This window comes from Populus euphratica, unplaced genomic scaffold, assembly GCF_000495115.2.
Source record: "Populus euphratica unplaced genomic scaffold, PopEup_1.0 scaffold281.1, whole genome shotgun sequence".
Taxonomy (NCBI): Eukaryota; Viridiplantae; Streptophyta; class Magnoliopsida; order Malpighiales; family Salicaceae; genus Populus; species Populus euphratica.
In genome coordinates this window covers 205,794-225,046 of record NW_011500160.1, presented here as the reverse complement: position 1 = coordinate 225,046, position 19,253 = coordinate 205,794, and the positions used below count along the sequence as shown (strand labels likewise).

Genomic DNA, 19,253 nt, shown 5'->3' with positions numbered 1-19,253 from the left:
AGACATGAATTTAATTCAAAGTTATAGTATGTATGTTAGTAGTAAAACATATCTATATTTGAAATAAAATAAAATAAAGTGTGTACTTGTTGAATGATTTTAAAATAATAAAATTTTTATTGTTGTCAAGAATAAGTTATTTATTTTTAAAATTTTATTATTACTAACTTATACAACTAGAATGTTTATTATATGTTTCTTAATATTCCAACAATATTATCATTTTAATTTAGATAAAATTCTAAATAAGTTATTTAAACTAAAAAATATGAAAGTTAAATATCTTTTAATAAGATAAATCCAAACTCTTGATTTGGATGTAAAACCAAAATTTAAAATGAAAAAAAAATTAAAATATAAAATAAGGAAGAGCATGTAAAAATAAAAAATCCAAGTTAAATTTTTTTTTTTACTTTTTTTATAATAAATTTTAAAAATTAAAAAATTAATTATTATCATTATCAGTATTTATTTGCTACTCGGAATTAAACCTAGGAAGATCAAATATTTTTTAAATAGAAAAACAAATAATTATTTAATATTAATAAATAATTTATTTAAACAATATTAATTAAATAAATTTCTAACAACTCCACCGTCCACTCCGAAGCAATGCCTTGCCTTCCGAAGCTAGTAGTCCCGAGTCAAGTGCAGCCCCAAAACCAGAAGAAAAATGTGATGCCGCCGGTTGCAGGAAGTTTTGATTGGTAGATGAAAGCCATGTTCGAGCTTAGTTGATTCCAAGTAAAATTCTTTTACTCGTCCACGTGCACTAACACTTAATTTCAAAAACAAATCGTACAACAGGACATTCTATCCGGTCCCATGCCAGAGGCGGAAGGTGCAGATAGCGTAGCTCCATCAATGATGGCTTTGGAAAATTAAAGAGGTGGTGGAAAGTTATTGATTATTGAAATATGTTTTGTTAGGAAATAAATTAAAATAATATTATTTTATATTATAAAAATTATTTTGTTATTAGTAAATTAAAATAATAAATTAATTAAATTTAAATTAATTAATTAAATTTTAATGAAAAGTAAGTTAAATCTTCCAGCCATGCTCACTTTCCCAAGCCACATATCACAGTTACAAGACAAACCATAAAATTCAACCATCTAAAAAACAAAACCTCAAATGAATTAAGCTAAGACATTCATGCCATGGTGGCCCCTCAGTTGCTTCAAGGAACATAGATGCCACATGTTTATTAATTGATAGAAAAAAATAAAGAAAAAAATCCAAATTTGATTGAAATTTTTTATTATTAATGTGAATGTTCAGATAGTATATATTTTAATTAATTTTATAAATTTTAAAATTAATAATTATTTAACTTTTAATAGGCTATATAAAAAGAAAACTAGGAACTTTCTTTGTAATTGAGTTGGAGACTTGAATTTTGGCCTCAAACTTGCACCCGCACATGGGTTAACGACCTGGAGAAAACATGTAACACGCTTTTGTTAAGAATAAATCACTTTGTCAAATTATTTGGTACAATTAATAACATACATGTTATTTCACTTGCAGAATTAAAAAAATTATTAAAATATATAACGGTTTCTATTTAAACTTAGAATTTGTATTAAAAAAACATGGTTGATCAATAATGGTCAAATTATGATCCATCGATCATGGCTGATTTATGGTTAATTTTATTGAAAAATTATATTAACGCCTTGAAGAATTATATCCGAACAAGAAAAGGCAGATTAAATTGTTGTAAGGATTTAGCCCTATATTAAAGTTAAATTGCCTATCATTGCTACAATAATCTCGATAGAAGCAGCAATCAAAGATTTTAGTAACATCATCTTGAATTGAATATTGTATTATTGATTAAGGTTCATGAACTTATAAAAATATAACTCAAAATCCCTCTATGAAATACAACAACTTAAAACTCTAGAATAGATATAAAAAAATAAATAAAAATAAATAAATAAATAAGAGAGAGAAAGAAGTGATGATTGCTTATATACAGAACAATCCCTTAAATCCATATTTATACTGAGATTTAGAATCAAAATTGATGCAAAAATTTTTGTTGTTGTTTTTAACCACTGATTACCCACTATAAATCAAAAACAAAACCTAAAGATTTAGCCTTAAAACCATACATTTTTACTCTTAATAATAACTTCTTCGTGTAAAGGAAGGTTTCCGAGCCGAGCAAGCAAAATGAATGCATGTGGTTTAGAGAACCTAAAGATTTAGCCTTAAAACCCTACATTTTTACTCTTAATAATAACTTGTTCGTGTAAAGGAAGGTTTCCGAGCCAAGCAAGCAAAATGAATGCATGTGGTTTAGTTGCAAAGCCCACATAACTTGGTCTCTCCCCTCTAAATGCTTAGCGCCACACGGGCTGCTTTTAACTTCAAATTATCATAATATAAAAGTAGGGTTGATTATTTTTTATTTAAAAGCAAAATCAAACTAATTTTTTTAAAAAAATTAAAATTAAACCAAAACTGGTTCAAACTGACTAGTTTTGTTTTGATTTGGTTATTAAAAAAACCAAATTTACTCAATTTTTTCGGTTTCGCTTAATTTTTCTAGTTTAGCTTGATTTTTTTTGGTTTTTTAATTTTTTTTATTTTGCTCAATTTTTTTTGACTCAGTTTAGCTTGGTTTTTTTAATCGATTCAAACTGACTAGTTTTGTTTTAGTTTGGTTATTAAAAAAACTAATTTTGCTCAATTTTTTCAGTTTAGCTTAGTTTTTCTAATTTAGCTTGATTTTTTTTTGTTTTTTAGTTTTTTTTATTTGACTTGATTTTTTTTTATTAGTTCAGTTTTTTCTATTTTAAGTTTATAAAATCAAATCAGTCAATTTTTAAAAAATTATAATTGGTTTTTTTTCATGATTCAATTTTCATGATTCAATTTTTTTAGTTATTTTTTTATAGTTTTCTCGGTTTAATTAGTTTTTTAATTTTTTTATTCACCTTAAATATAAACCACTTAAAATGTTTATAATCTTTCAAAGTGGGTTCCAATATTTTTTTGTGTATGCACATTTGTTCGATAGAGAGTTCTTTAAAATTAATTTTTTATTTATCCACTTATGATTTTAGATATTTATTACCATGTTAAAGTATCTATAGTGAATAACATTTTTTTAACCTCACTTTAATGCTGTCTAAAAAAAAATTATAATGATATTTTTAAAAAATTTAAAAAAAAATGATATTTTTAAAAAATATTAAGATGATAACATATTGGATCGATTCAAATCAATTCAAATTACTCTGGTAAATTTATAATTTAAGTCATGAGATTGTAATAACTTTATAAAAAATAAATTAAAATAAATTATGAAATTCAATTTATAATCAATTCAATATTGAATAATAAAACTAAAAAATATTTAATTAAAAATAATATAAAAAACAACTCAAGTCAAGGACACAGGAACATTAATTAAAAATATAAAACTGAAAAATATTTAATTAAAAATGATAAAATATTTAATTAACATTATTTAAAAAAAAATGTTAATATAAGAAGTAACGAAAACATTTTTTAAAAAAAAATAATGTTAATATAAGAAGTAACGAAAACATAGGAAATTGAAAATTTAAAAAAAAAAATTGTTTCAAAGTGAATGATCTGATTATTGGAACATTACGCGGAAGAAAACGGCAAAAGACAGCAAACTGAGAGCGATTTGGTTTGTAAGGGAATCAAGTTTCTAGATCTACAGATAGAGTAATTTCAGGAGAGGACAGCTAAACCCCAAAGCCTTTTTCCTTTTCTGCTTAACAAGGACTTTTCTTACGATTTTGCCAAAGCATCAATGATAGATCACCTTCTAGATCAGGGATCATCTATTCACTGTTTACAGGCAACTCTAAACTCTGCAGAAGGGTAGTTCATATGTATCTATACAAGTTGTTCAATGTTATACCAGTGATTAAGTATTCTTTTCCTAGTTAACAACGACATAACACTTTTTAAGAGGGTCAATGGGAACTGTCCCTAGCACCCTAAATGCACACTCCCAGATGATATCAGGTGTCTATATGAAAATCTCAGGTGCGTAGGTGCTTGGAAGCTTTCAGGTTGGATATAAAATCTAGCCTGTTCCAGGGCTTAACTCAGAGGCTGTACAAGAATGTGAAAAGGATTGCATTTTAAAATATTTTTTTGCTTAAAAATACTTCTCGTTCTCGTGTAGCAATGCATAGACTTTCGTCATTAAGTGATCCTAATTGTTGTCTTGGAGTGTTTGGGAAAGTGGCCGAAAGAGAACTCTTAGGGTATCTTCAACAGAATAGCTATATAGAGAGTCACGAGAAAAAATTATCAAAATAGCTTTTCATATATTGATTTTGAATCTTTAAGGGATAGCTATTCGGTATGCTATAATGTTTTTTTTTTGTTAATCAAAATAAAGAGTCATTTCTCTATGTTTTCTGCCCTTTCAAATGGTTTCTGCCATTAAAGATATACCCTTGGCGTCTGGTGGTTACACTACCATACAAAGCTTAGGTAACAACGGATTTGAAAAGGTTTGAGGGCAGCAGAATCCGATGGTCTTGTTTGTGTGTCATTGCGCTCTTTTACAGGCATTTCACATAACTTTTATCATAGGTATAAATCAACTAATCAGGTTTTAGATTTATTTTCTAGAGCTTTTTAATTTTAGTTTTATAAACTTTATAATTATTGGAAGTTTACATTATTGTTAATTTCATGACTTGTAGATTAATTAAAGTATACATAAATTAACAAATTAACATGAACACCATATTAATAATAACAAATAAATAAGAAATATAAACAGAAAATATTTCCACAATCAACATGTTTGCATTTCCCCAAAATATGTATTTTAATCCAATGAGCACCACCAAACACCAGATGATTCCAAGAACCTTCTGCCCTTCAGCATCACATGCCATGTGCAGACTATATATACAACTTCACTATCCTGAAGTCGGCTAACTCCTTTCACATTAGATTTTCAAGCAAGAAGTACACACAGAAAGATCTTCTTGAATCAAAATTCTTCCATGTGAAATTCAGCAAGTTCTTCTACTAATTGGCATAAAAGTAAATCAAGGATGTGCTGCCCAAACTCCGTGAACATCTCTTGAAGACATTCAGAATCAAACGTGTTCTTCATTACCCATTTAGACTCCTTCACATCTTCCTCTGTCAACCTGCAGAGCTTTATCAGTACTTCACCGTAATGTTCCTTATTGCGATTATTACATGATTCAAAATCATTTTTCTTGATCCCCACTGGCTCATCTTCACCATTGATCAGCATGTTATCAGTTAAATCTGGAGGATTTGGTGAAGATATCTTCTTTGAGAACTTCATGTCCACAGGCCATGTGTCACCTGCTTAAAAGGGAAAAAGAATTAGCAACAACATTAAGTTGATTTGGATGTTGGTAATTTAGAGAAAATTCACAAATAAGAAGTGCTAGTGCTTAATAAACTAACCAGGTGGAGGTATTGCATCATGAGCCAAAAATTCACTGAGACCAAAAACAGAAATTGTGCTTGAATCTTCTGAGCTACAATCAGACTGCGAGTCTTTATATGCTTGCCGTTTCTTTATCCTCTTCATGAACTTTGATTCTACCAATACTTCCTTCTGATTTACGGGCTTCTTCACTGGACTTCTTGCCCTTGGATTCTCTCGAGATTTTCTGCAAACATCTTTTTTATGAGGCATGACAAAGCCTGATGATGAAAATTGGACACCATCGCAATTACGAACACTGGAAAATTGTCTACTTCTAGACACCCTCTTTGGCTCATTCTTTGACGTGGAAACCTTCATGTTGTTGTTATGTCGATTCTTCTCCATCTTTACTGCTCCTTCCCTTGTAACTATGCCCTCCTTGTTCTTGCTTCGCTCTTCATAATTCTTCAGCTTCATCTGATCTCCAAAACTGATCCCTTCAGATTTCCTCTGTTTTGATCCCATTTTCTTAGGTTTCTTGTCTTGATCATCCAAGTAAAGAACGTACACATCATGGTTTTCTTGATTCATCAACGCTGGCACTTCACGAAATGATACTGATGTTCTCACTCGGCGATGTTGTGCTTGTGCTAGATCCAACTGGAGCAAGTAATCCATAAAATTCACTGACCTACTTCTTGTGACCGACTCTGGGTTACTCCTTCCTAGTGGAACCCGGTTGGTATCTGGCAATGAATCCAACCCCATTAACCTAGCCACCACACCTGGCTTGGTACTGACTGGAGTTTCAACATTAGTATCAATACCAGTTTTTGGTTCTTTCTTTACATGATTGAAGAACTCTGGAGTGATGGGCTCTACTCTCTGATCTGATGGGTGTGTTTGGTGACTGCCTCTGCATAGAAGAAGACGTACTATGCCTGAAAAACACCCAGAACCTGAGTTATGTGAGTGACTCATTGTTTGGTTTGCTTCTTTTGAGTGTGTAGTCAAGGGATGTACATGAGATGCAGAGAAGAGACAAGCTTTTGTAATGTATTCAGACGTATGCTACAAAAGAGGGATGAGCAGAGGCGGGCTTTGGGTTTTGAATGGAGTTCTGTTGGACAGTGGTGAAGAAAAAGTCGGCAGATAAAAAATTCGGTCGTCGAATTCACATTGAGAAAGAAGAAAGATGCTCCACCTACGCGCTGCTAGGTCGGGTGATAGAAAGATAGATAGTACACTATAAATTACATTAGGATAAAACGACCTGTCAATTGCATTTTCTGACATGCTATCTGCCTACTATTATAATATGCCTGGCTAGGAACTATATTGAAATATTATTTAATTTCAGAAGAATTTCGGGGTTCAAGCATGGTATAGCTGTATTTGTTGACTTCTGAGTCTAGATGGTCTGCTATGGTTCCGAGGAGGTTGGACCACAAGGGTCTTTGTGTTCAAAATTCTCAACCACCGACGCTGCTGACTGTGATGTCTATATGACCTTAGGTTAATTATGGGCTTGTTTGTGAGTTTTGTGTGATGTCAAAGGCTATGGCTTCTTCTTAAGCCAGCAATTGGGATGGGCCTCTTTTACGTTAGAGTAAGTTGATATATATTTTAAGATTACTTGTTAACTAAAAATCTGCTTATTTTATATTACACTACTTTTCAAGTGTGGCTCTGGTTTTTTTGCTTTTATATTAAACTTGAAACTAAAACGAAATCAATATGAATACACTATTAGGGTTAGTTTCCGTGCACACTAGCATCATTAAACTTGGATTAGTCTATAAATTAATTTAGGACCCGGTAGATGCAAGATCTAATCTAGATTAGGTTTAAAAAAATAAGATAAGAATTAACCTAATCAAATTTAAATAATTTAATTAAAATAATATTATTTTAATTAATTTAAATCAGCGCAAATTATTCTTCAATCTACAATCTAAATTATAAATCAAACTAGTTTTAATAACTTTGACGTTGATTGTTTTCATTAGAGTTTGGTAAGCAAACTCCAGGGAGAAGACAAGTTCTTCTCCCATCAGCCAATTACCATGTTGATAACAGCATGTTGATGCACCCAAACTTAAGTTACATCCATAAAAAATTACAAATAAAAACAGGATAATATCTGTGTTGTATATATGTGGCATCGCGGCGATTATCCACCCTCTAGGAAAAATATATATGGTCTATTTCTTGTAAAATATGAAGAAATAATGAATTTTTGTCTTTAATTAATAAAATATAGATTAAGAGTCGCCACCTAATATTGTAGTCACTAGGAATCCTAACTGGTCTCAAAGATCGAGTACGAAGACTAATTGCGTAAATGGAAGATATTAGCATCCCAACTATGCCTTACTTAAGGTAAGTTGCATTGTTTCAACGTTTGATAAAATATAAGGTTGTATTATATTTTTCAAAACTTTGTCAATCTATCTACGATTTAAGAAAAGTCATTTTCTGTAAAGAGATGTTTATCTTATCGAATAAGAATCTAATTGTTCTATGTCGTAAAAAACTACTTTTTTAATATCTAAAATATATTTTACGTATAAATTAATAATTTCTTGCACTAAACAAAACAAAATAAATTTTTTGTATTTTTTGAAATTTTAGTCAATGTTCTCTTAATTTTATTAAACTAGTTATTAAAGTTAAAATACATACTAAAATATTATTTTTTGGTGTATGAAAAACACAATATGATTTTTTAGCTCTGAGACACTTAGTCGTATGCACAGAAATTATTTTTTATTTTTTTCAATTTTTTTCCATTTTTAGAAGTTTTGACAAAAACCAAGTATTCTACTACTAGATTTTAAATTTTTACGACATAAAAATATTACTCGATATTACTCAAAATGACATAAAAACGAAACAAAAAAAACTATAAAATTTCTAAAAAATATTTTTGAATTCTTTTTAATGGGCCGATCAGACCCAAATACAGGGGCTGGGTTAGCCCAGCCCATGTGAACAGTGCCCTCCACTGTTCACATGCTACGTGAATAGTGGAGGCATGGTAGGAACGAAACAAGAGAAAGAAGAGGGGGAGAAGGGCTGACATGCAATGGCTACAACTGTTGGCTATGCTACTGGGGGCAACAGGTGGTGGCGTTTGTGGTTTGTAATGGCCAGCAGTGCTGTTTTTCTTTTCTCTCTAACTATGTTTTACACTCTTGTCTACCTTTTCTTCTTTTTTTTTCTTTTAGTTTTTTTCCTTTTATTCTGCTCTCTCTCTTCTCTTCTCTGTTCTTTTCTCTCGTCCCTCTCGTTGTGGAGGGACATGGGTTGGGCTCAGCCCAACCAGTGTGAACAGTGGAGGCATGGCAAGAACAAAGCAGGAAAAAGAAGAAGGGGAAAAAGGCTGTGCTGCGATGGCTGCAATCATTGGCTATGCTACTAGAGGTTACAGGCGACAGTGCTGGTGGTTCGCGATGGTCGGCGATACTTTTTTCTTCTCTCTCTCTCTTTCTCTCTCTCTCCTGTGTTTTATCTCTTGTAAGCTTTTTTTTCTCTTTTTTTTCTTTCTATTCCGCTCTCTCTCTTCTCTTCTCCTCTGTTCTCTTCTCTCATCCCTCTCATTGTCTTTTTTTTTCGTTCCCTTCTCCTGTTTTTATGGGGAAAAATAGGGGAGGGACATGGCTGAGGAGGCCACCGTACTACAGCCCCTCCATTAGCCCTTCAACACGTGGAAAATATGGGTTGTGTTGGCGTCTTTTTAAAATCATCAAGGTGAGAAAAGTCAGTGAGAAATAGAAGAGAAAAGAAAATCTTTTTTCCCTGTTCTTTTTCCCTTGTTCCTTGCGCATCCAGGGGAAGAAGATGATGGTGCCGTTCAAAACGACATCGTTTCTAGCTTTTTCTTTTTTTGTGAACAGTGCATGAAATGATATTGTTTTGGTCAAAATGCATCGTTTTATTTAAAAGGAGAAAGCGGCAAAATATATTAAAGTTCACATTGGTCCTCAATTTATAATTTGTTCAATCAAGTCCTAAATTTTAATTTTAATTTAAAAATCAATGCAATGGCATCCCTACCAAAAATCAAATAGCAGCCTGAAGGTGGCCGCTTTTTTCACTTTAATCCTTGGTCTTGAGGTTATGCAATTTGACCCTCAATTGATCAATAAACTTCTAATTTTTTTAATTGAGCCCCTGATCTAGTTTTAATTACACCCCCTATTTACACGTCTTTTTTAATTTGGTTCTTGGTTTCGGATTTCTTCAATTAAGTCCTTAATTGGCCATCAAACTTCAATATTTATGTAATTAAGCCCATGATTTGATCAAATTAACTCTAAAAAATTATATTTTGACACCAAAACTTTAATTTCTTCTAATTAAAGTCCAAATTGACTCCAAAATCAAATTTTTTTCGCAATCAAACTCCCCATAAATTCAATTAAACCTTCAATAAAATTTAATTGAGTCTATAAACATCTAATTTAAAACTTTTTTCTTAAATTAATTTTTTTTTGTCAACAAAGCTGTTATCAATTAATAAAATACTATCAAATTTAAATCTTTATAATGTTAAACCTTATCAATCAATTTTTAATTATTTTTAGGATGTTTTGACATTATTTTCAGTCATATTTTTTAATATTTTTAATTATTTTTTTATAAAAATATAAATTCAAAAATAAATTATGAGAATCTGATGCTTCAAAAATACCTATCAACTACTCGTATTGTAGTTTCAGGGGCGGGGTCCACGGTGCTATACCACTGATAAATAAGGTAATTCATTTGCAGATTCCGGATATTGGCGCAGGCAAATTGGCGATTCAGCACCATACATTTCTTAAATTTTGTTGCAAAAAATGCTCTCTTTTCTGATCAATCATTTGATTTTATCTACTCTTTTTTCCATTTATTAAAATAAGAAAAGGAAAGTAAATTGAAAAGGAACATAAAATAGACAAAAAGGGTCAAACTATAAATAAATTTAAAAATATAAATTGTGTATATTTAATTTCTAAGACCATGATGATGACTAATTAATTAATTATGATAAATAACAAAAACTGAATTATAATTAACTCCAATTTCTCTGTGTCTCTGCACATGGCCCTTACTGATTTGATGGTTGATGTGATATAATTCATAGTGAAAAGGAAATATAATAAAATGCTTACATCAAAATGACGTTTAAGAGCTGCTTTCGGTCCCGTTTGATGGGCCATTTCTGAAAGTCAAAGCAGCGTGGACTTGCTTTTTCTTTTCTCTGTCACAAAATAAATATGGAGAAAAATACAAAGCAGCACAGATCAGGATCCTTACACTGAGTCCCGAGTCCTCATTGTGTCCACTCATGACTCAACTACACAAAGAGGGGAGGAAAACAATGCAGAAGAAAGGGGCCACTATCTTTTTCATTATTTTTTTGTAATTTTCAATGCTACACGACATCCAGGTGATTTCATAAAAATATATTTATTTTCTTATGTTTTTTTAAAAAATAATTTTTTAAAATTAAAAAAATATTATTTAAATATATTTTAAAATAAAACAACACTTTAAAAACAACCTAAACACTTCCTTAACATACATTATGTCCACATTATTTCCTTCACTGCTACAGGATTAATTATGAAAATACCCCTACATGTATACTCTTCCCAGGCACCAAGAAAGACCTGCAGTCATTTCTGGTAGGCATCAGTTTTTTCTCAAAGGAAAAGGTTGAGATCAAACGAGCCTGTCCTTTACCATGGAAAATCTTGCTCAGACAGGTTGTCCACGCTTGGCAAATAAATCCAACATAAAGCGGCTGAGCAAACTGTCCTGTGATTCGGTTGAGGAAGGCCAGGGAATTCACTCTTCCGTTGATGAGCGACTAACTAGAGAGTCAGTCTGGTAGTAAACAACATCCCCGGTGTCGCTAACGTAGTGGTCTCTTGCCATGCTTCTTATCAAGTCTCCGATTAGATGAAAAGGTAGAGGGCCTGATTTCTTTGGTTCCCGGTAATATTTCCCAAGCACTGGTTTGGCCGCCGCAGTCTATACATACAATGAAGCAATAACAATCGGATAAGAGAAAACAGCAGGTCAAAACAAGCCTCTCCTCAGGTCCCAGAGAGGTGATCATCTGAAGCAATAACAAGCACGTCTTGATCAAAATAAAGAAACACTCACCGCTTCGATCAAGTGATAGTGTGGGATTTGAGGAAACAGATGGTGAATGATATGGGTTCCAATATCATGATGGATGTTGTTAATCCATCCATAGTCACGATCAAGTGTCGTAAGCCCTCCCCTCAGGTAACTCCATTCCTGTTCAATGACATTGAAAAATTAAAATGTAATGACTAAGCTTCAGACCAATCTTTATAAAGAGACCATAGACATTTCTTTTCTTGGTGATAGAGTAACTACAAAAGACCTAGAAATGATAATCAACTTCAGCATACGACTATAGGTATCAATATATTATAGTATTAACTTGTCGCATATTGGGAATATATATATAACATATTTGCTTTTCCATTTCAAAAGTGTTTTGTTTTGGAAAAAATTTAAATTTTTATATTTTTATATTTTAAATTAATATTTTTTTAGTGTTTTCTAATTATTTAAATATGTTGATATAAAAAAAAATAAAAAATATTAAAAAATAGATATAAAAAAAAATTAAAAAAAATAAAAAATATTTTAAAAAACAACCAAACCCAAAATTCTCTAATTGCATCCAGATAGCGGCTCAGGACCCGAAAAAAAAACAATTACACAGCAGTTAGGACATGCATACCTTTCCACGATACCAAGGAAGCTTGTCTTCATGACCATGGTGGTGCAGGTAAGTCACTAAATCCAGCCACATGACAAAACCCTAATATTGAATAAAAAACCAAGTTAAGAATTTCATTGAATGGAAGAACAAAACCTTTGTGGAAACTCAATTTCCATAGTATAGTAACCTGCAGCACAAGGGAAACGGATATTTACCACATATGGAATTCCGTAGAGATTAAGCAGTTGAATAGGACCCATTACAAAGGATAAGCCAACAAGCAAAGCAACCATTGCAGTCCAGCACACGGTAGAAGTGATCACATCGATTTTCTCACTTGGGACGAACAAATCGCTGTTTGGGTGGAAGTGTGAACCGGTTTTTCCAGGACTTCTGCTCCACTGTTGAAAAGAATTTTCAGCAATCAAGTTCTTCAACTCTGAATAAAATTGCTCAGCAAAAGAACACATACTTACAAGATAAATGGGGTATGCAAGCATGGGAAATGGCACGGTGAATCGTAGCTTTTTTGTCATGTCGTCCAAACTTTTATAAATTTTCTCAGACAGCTGCATCAAAAAACAAGAAATTGGTAAGCTTGAGGACTTACAGAACCGCAAAAGCAAAGAAGCTATAATGCAAACCGACAAAGGAAAAGAACCCATAAACAGAGTTTATCACTAACCGGATGCCATGATTCATCCTTCTCGACATGTCCATGGTTTTGATGATGAGTCCTATGGCTAATTCTCCTGCGAAATAGAGCCAACACAATGCATTTCCTCATTAATTCCTCATATCAATACATTAAAATTTCTGCAGACTGTGAAAAGAAACACAAAAACACAAACAATTTGTATACATCAAAGTGTGCGAGATATTACCATCCATGGTAAGGAACAAGAATTGAAGAATGCAAGATATGCCCCACCACACTATTTAGATTGCGGTTATTGGAAAAACTCCCATGGCCGCTACACGAATCAAACTCAACATACAAAACACAGACTTAGCATCACCAAAACAAAAGGAACAAGCAAAATAAATAAATAAAAAAAAACCCACATCCATGAATAAAATAAAATAAAAAGTGATTACCAATCATGTCCAAGAACAAAAATTGCCCAAAACATTGTCGATTGAGCAGCCCAATACAAAGGCCAAACAAGCCAATTGTTAAGATAAGCAGCAACTGCAGCTAAACCAAAAACCACAGCAACATCCCTAACAACATAACTCATTGACTTCCATGGATCTTTAACCCAACAATGCTTTGGTATAGCAGCTCTAACATCAGACAAATTAAATGGAGGTGGTGAGCCAGGATCGAATTCTATTTCCTCTTCTCCCAACCCATTAAAGCCGTTAATTTTATTATCTTCCTCACCATATGTAACCTTAAACGGAGCACTCACTTTAAGCCCCCAATTCCTCTCTCTAAAACACCCTCTTGAAAACTTATCGAAAGGGAGTCCTTTTATATCTGTGAGTATCCTGTTGGTGTACAAAAATCTTGTCTTTGAAGGGTTATTGTGAGTGATGATCCCAGTTCTAGGTCTAGGCAAAGTTTGAGGGAGGGGCTTTAAGCCACATTCTGACAACACCAGGCTAGCCATTGGAACCCAAACTGGGTGTGCCTATCGGGCTTCAGACAAGGAGAGACACGGAAAGAATAAGTGAAGCAAGAAACTAGTTAACTATAATAAAGAACAAGAGAGCTAACAAGTGAAGCAAGATATCTAAGGATAAAAGAGAAGCCTAAAAGATTCTAGTACTCTAATAATACTATATAGTTAGGAAAAAAAAAAAGATAACAGTCTCCCTCTCTCTTCTCTTGACCTGTGTGGTCTCTTGACATATCTTCTGAGTGTGAGGAGGTTATAAAGGGCTCTCTCACTGGTGGGATCGTGTGGCTTTACTGTTGTTTAGTACGCGTGAAACTTGCATACCGACCATTTAATAGGGGTTTGACGCATTCTAGGAATTCTATTGTCTTTTTCCTTTTTGGTAGTGCAAGGAATCAAGGATGATTTAGATGAATAATGACATGAATGTGTACATGAGATAAATTGTGTAGCGAGATTCTGCCGTTCAACAGTGAAATTTAATAAATTTTCTTAAATACTAGCCCTAAAATTTTCAAAAATAAAAAAAAATAAAAGATAAGGAATTTTTAATGTAACCTCCTCACAAATTATTTATTAAAATAATATTTTTTTATTTTTTTCATTCAAGGAATTTTTAATGCAACCTCCTCACAAATTATTTATTGAAATTATATTTTTTTTATTTTTTTCATTCAATATTTTTTATTTTAATATTAATTTTTTTTATTATATTATCTCAATATCATGGCATTTGTGGGTTAAGCAAGTTGATCTGAGTTTTTTTAATTAATTTTTTTAATTTTATGTGAGTTTTTTTAATTAATTTTTTAAATTTTATTATTTAATATTGAGTTGTTTGAAAATTAGATTTTATTATTTTTTTATTAGGTTATTTTAGTCTCATAATCTAAGAATAGTGCTTAAGAGTTAACCTGAATTGACTCCAGTTATTTTTTATATTTATTTTTTAATTAATTTTTATTTTATTATTCAATATTAGATTGTTTGAGAATTAAATTTTATAATTTATTTTGATTTACTTTCTACGAGGATATAGTCATCTCGTGATCAGATTCGCAAGTTTTGACATTTTAACCCCTGTTAAATTAGATTATTTTTTCATTTTTATTTCTGAGATGTTATATCCATCTCATGACTCCAGATACGAGTCCTTCAATAATGGATTTTATTTTTATTGAGTTGTTCATATCTTGTGACTCGGATCACGGCTTTGGCGATTTAATCCAATTGACTTTTTTAAAAAAAATTTAATTAATTTTTTTTTAATTTCATCAATTAATATTGTGTTTAATTAAAAATTAAACTTTATGGTTTGTTTCGGTTTACTTTTTTATTATGTTATTACTAACATCATGATTCAGAAATAGCGTTTAATGGGTTAACTTAGATTTGTCTTATTTTTTATGAATTTTTTTAATTTAAATTTATAAAAAATTCATCATTTAATATTGGATCTGATAAGGTCGATTGATAATTAAGTTTCATAATTTATTTTAATTTTTTCTTTATAGGGTTATCTCAGTTTTATTACTAAAGTTATGATTGTATTTGATTATATTGTCTTTCTTTTATTATTTTTTTATGAGCTTATCTTGGTTTTATGACCTAAATCATAGGTTTAACAGATTGACTCGTATTATTTTTATATTTTTTTAATCATAGCCTTCAACATTGGGCTTGTTAGGATTTGAAATCTGTTTTTTTGTTTTGATTTACTTTTTATGAAGTTATTTTGGTCTTATAACTCAAGTCATAGATTTAAGAAGTTAACCAATCATTTTTTTAATTTTATCATTTAATATTGGATTGATTGAGAACTAAACTTTATAATTTGTATTGATTTATTTTATATGTGGTTATTATAATCTCATAACTCGGGTAACGGATTTGATATGTTAATCAAAGTTGAAGCAAGTCAATTCAATGTTTTGTCATTTTAATATTAAAAAATATTATTTTAAAATTTTATTTCGTCAAATTTTATTTTTTAAGATCATCCAGGTTGCTTTTAAATTCATAAAGTGAAATTGAATAACTCCTATATAATTTAAATATTTTTCTATTTAAAAATAAAAAATTAACAACTTCTAAATAATTTTTTTCTTATATTCAAAAAGAATTTGACCCCACCTATAATACATTATACAGCGCCAGTCAATCCTTCTAACTATCAAGGCCAATATAAAGAATTTGACCCCACCCTCATTTATTAGATAATAGATACATGAGATGCATATGGTAATTATTGATAGAGGTGGATATAAAAAGGATGGGTCAAATACAGAGTATCCATACAAGCTTAAGGTGGAGATGGATATGATATTTATTTATTTATTGTAGTTTCTATATCTGCTTATATCATTATGTATAATTTTTACAGTTATTTTTTTTTATCATTTCTGTATAGAAATGGATATCTCTAAATGAACATAGATTATTTTAATTTTTTTATACATATATTTCTAACAATTTCACCACGCTCCAATTACATAGACCGGTGGTCGTATTATACAATGAACCTAGAATTCATATACGTGGGGAGCACTAAAAATCTTGCTACCAAATATAGAGAACTTGTTAGATATTAAGTATGCTTAATCTATTTATTTATTTACTTATTTTTTATATCTAAATATATTATTATAATATTATTAAACTCAATTCGATGTAAAAACTGAGATAATTTATTTATAATTTGAATTGAATATTAAATTAAAATTAATTTAATTTAACTTAGTTAATTTCATGATTTAATCGACTTGGAAGATGAGCCTGTTATTTGTTCCACTTGATTAAAAACTCAATTTAATTTTTAAAAAAATTAAAATTTATTTTTTTATTTTTACTTTTTTTAAAATAATATTAACCTAAATTAGCCTGATCATGCGTCCAACGTGAGTTGACAAAGGCCTTATTGATCGCCAGCTGTGTCAACATTCAAGGCCTTACGATGAGAAGCATGTGCCAAACGTGAATTGAAAACTGAACTTTCCTACTTCGTGCACTGAAATTGGATGGGGACACGGAGGCACTAGGGAAAGAAAAGAGTTAGATCCCTCCCATGCCATCATCGTGCTTCATTTTATAAATGCAATAATTGAATAATGGACGGGGGAGACTTAGGTGGTATTATAATTTTAAATGTTTTTTTAATTAAAAATATTTTAAAATAATTATTCTTTTTAAATATAGTTTCAATTGTATTTCCTGTCTTTCTCAAAAAGAAACAGGGACCAAAGGAATCATGGGGTATCCACTATTAGTCTAAAGGATGCAACCATGTTCGAATGGTTTTGGAGCTTTCTTCAGTACAATAATTGATACTAGACTTTATTATAAAAAAAAAAACCCTCCACTGCCAGAGTTACTTTTAAAAGAAAAAACATTGAATATATCTCCATATTATTAGGATAATATTAATTTCATATATCAGCTATTTTTTATATCAATTTCATCCTTTCTATTAGAATCACTTAACTAAAACAGTTAGATTCTCTATAAAATCACATCATTTCTAAAAAAGAAAAAAGAGTATAATTTGAATGGAAATATGTAAAAAGCCTTAAAAATATATGTAAATTCTCAATTAAAAATTTTTCAAAGTTTGAGAGTAAAATTGATATAAGAAATTATTTGGGGGTAAAATTGAGATTGTGTATATAGTTGGAGGGTAATTTTTATATTTATACTTAAAAAGTAATAAATATTTGGAAATCAAGAATACAAGAATTTAGAGAGAGAAAAACAGTATTTACTAATTAAATACTATATTACTGTCAATAAAATAGCAGTGAACTTGGAATGCCTTACGATTTTGTAGGTATATAAAAATATAATGTTAAATATGAAGTAAAATATAACAATAAGAAATTTCAAAAATGAAGTTTTTAGACTATGGTCTTGAAATGGAATTCATTTACAAGTTTTATGAAATCCACTTATATTCTTGGAATCTTTTCTTATACTACTTTATTATTGTTTAACATTACTTGCTCATTAAGAAAATTTCAGAAGAAAAAATCCAATTTTATTATTTGAACAATATTGAAAACAAGATGGCCAAAATTGAAACAAAGAAAAAATAAAGGCTTTTTTTTATAAAAAAAATGGTTTGCTTGATTTAGCCAGCTTAGGGTTTTTTCAAAAATCATTTTTGGTCATTTTAGTTTAAAAATTAAACACTTTAGTTCAAAATTTTATTTTATTTATATTTTAGTCATCAAGTTTAAAAAAAGAAAAAAATCACTAAAAAATAATAAAAAAGAGAGAGAGATTGAATGGTTTGATTTTGTTGAAGAATAGTCGAATTTAATATCAAAGGATCTATCTTGATGAGAAAATTGCCATTAATATATTTTTGAATTTTTATATTGTCTGAAAAGGTAAGATAGAGTTAAGATAATTTTTTTATTTGATTTTTTGTTTTTTATAACCAATATAGTGTTTTTTTAGTTGAGAAATTAGTTTCTCAGATCTATAAAAGTGTTTTTCGAGTTTCTTAGATAAAAATGAATTGATTTTTTTTTCAAAAAATGTATTACCTTAATTTTCTTACTACCTCTGCAATGATGAAAAATGAGGTTTCTAGAAGAAGCCATTTGCGCTTCTTTTTTTTTTTCATTTAAAAATTAGACCCAAGCACATAAGGATGTGGAGGCCCAAGTGTTAAGCCTGGGCTTTAGTGGACTAGGCTTGCTAGGACTACAGAACTAGGTCCTTTTTTTTCCATTTTATGTTTATTTAATTTTTAAATTAAATAATTAAATACTTATTATATATAACACCTCTTAAATTAAATAAAAATATATTTTAGCTATTATATTTTAAAATTCCATTAAAATTTTAGTTTAATTTTTAACAAGATTATTATTGTCTCTTTCTAATTTTAACAAGTGTTTTTTTCATATATATTTATATATATAGCTTGTCATCCTTTTTCTTTTTTAAAAAATATTTGATGAATTTTAAATGTCATTATCTATATTATTATATAATTAAATAAAAAATAATTTTTAAAAAATAAAATAATTAAACCAAGTTTAATACATGATTTAAGATATATATTTGATTGGTGAATTCAGTGTATCTAAAATGTTATTATTTTAAAATTTAAAAAAATATATTTATTTTTATTTTTTTAAAATTTTTTTCATAGCACAAAAAACATATTGACAGTGTTCTGATAACTTTTTTAATCTATTTTCAATAACTACTTTGTCATTTTTTTATATTTTAAATATGACCCATTAAACGACGCATGGAACTTTTCAAGCGTGTGTCTATTTAAAAGTAGTTTCACTTTCTTAAAATTATCTCAATCTTCTACTTTCACTTTGAGAAAAGCTGGTTTTAAAGATGAAAGGATTTTGTCGCTAATTAGCAATGAAAATAGAAAAAAAAGCATTTTTATTAGTAATTCCATTCCAAGTATTTAAAATTAGAAAAG

The 19,253-nt window shown here is 29.8% G+C and overlaps 2 protein-coding genes across 2 annotated transcripts; both read right to left on the bottom strand.

The window, feature by feature from the left end:
• Positions 1-4,803: 4,803 nt before the first annotated feature.
• Positions 4,804-6,724, bottom strand: ACI1 (ALC-interacting protein 1). Its single transcript, XM_011006459.1, has 2 exons — positions 5,461-6,724; positions 4,804-5,355 (listed from the first exon to the last, which is right to left on the bottom strand). The coding sequence occupies exons 1-2, from the start codon at positions 6,404-6,406 to the stop codon at positions 5,009-5,011; spliced, it is 1,293 nt and encodes a 430-aa protein (XP_011004761.1). The 5' UTR covers positions 6,407-6,724; the 3' UTR covers positions 4,804-5,008.
• A 4,240-nt stretch (positions 6,725-10,964) lies between these two features.
• LOC105111171 (omega-3 fatty acid desaturase, chloroplastic-like) lies at positions 10,965-14,050 on the bottom strand. Its single transcript, XM_011006458.1, has 8 exons — positions 13,278-14,050; positions 13,064-13,153; positions 12,865-12,931; positions 12,656-12,748; positions 12,395-12,580; positions 12,198-12,278; positions 11,585-11,722; positions 10,965-11,449 (listed from the first exon to the last, which is right to left on the bottom strand). The coding sequence occupies exons 1-8, from the start codon at positions 13,793-13,795 to the stop codon at positions 11,264-11,266; spliced, it is 1,359 nt and encodes a 452-aa protein (XP_011004760.1). The 5' UTR covers positions 13,796-14,050; the 3' UTR covers positions 10,965-11,263.
• Positions 14,051-19,253: the final 5,203 nt, after the last annotated feature.

Excerpts from the sequence above, each read along its gene's own strand:
- ACI1 (XM_011006459.1), bottom strand. The coding sequence starts at position 6,406 with ATGAGTCACTCACATAACTCAGGTTCTGGGTGTTTTTCAGGCATAGTA. Across the intron at positions 5,356-5,460 it reads TGATGCAATACCTCCACCTG|GTGACACATGGCCTGTGGAC; the intron begins GTTAGTTTATTA and ends CCTTTTAAGCAG.
- LOC105111171 (XM_011006458.1), bottom strand. The coding sequence starts at position 13,795 with ATGGCTAGCCTGGTGTTGTCAGAATGTGGCTTAAAGCCCCTCCCTCAA. Across the intron at positions 12,581-12,655 it reads TTGCATACCCCATTTATCTT|TGGAGCAGAAGTCCTGGAAA; the intron begins GTAAGTATGTGT and ends TCTTTTCAACAG. Across the intron at positions 11,723-12,197 it reads TTCCTTGGTATCGTGGAAAG|GAATGGAGTTACCTGAGGGG; the intron begins GTATGCATGTCC and ends GTCATTGAACAG.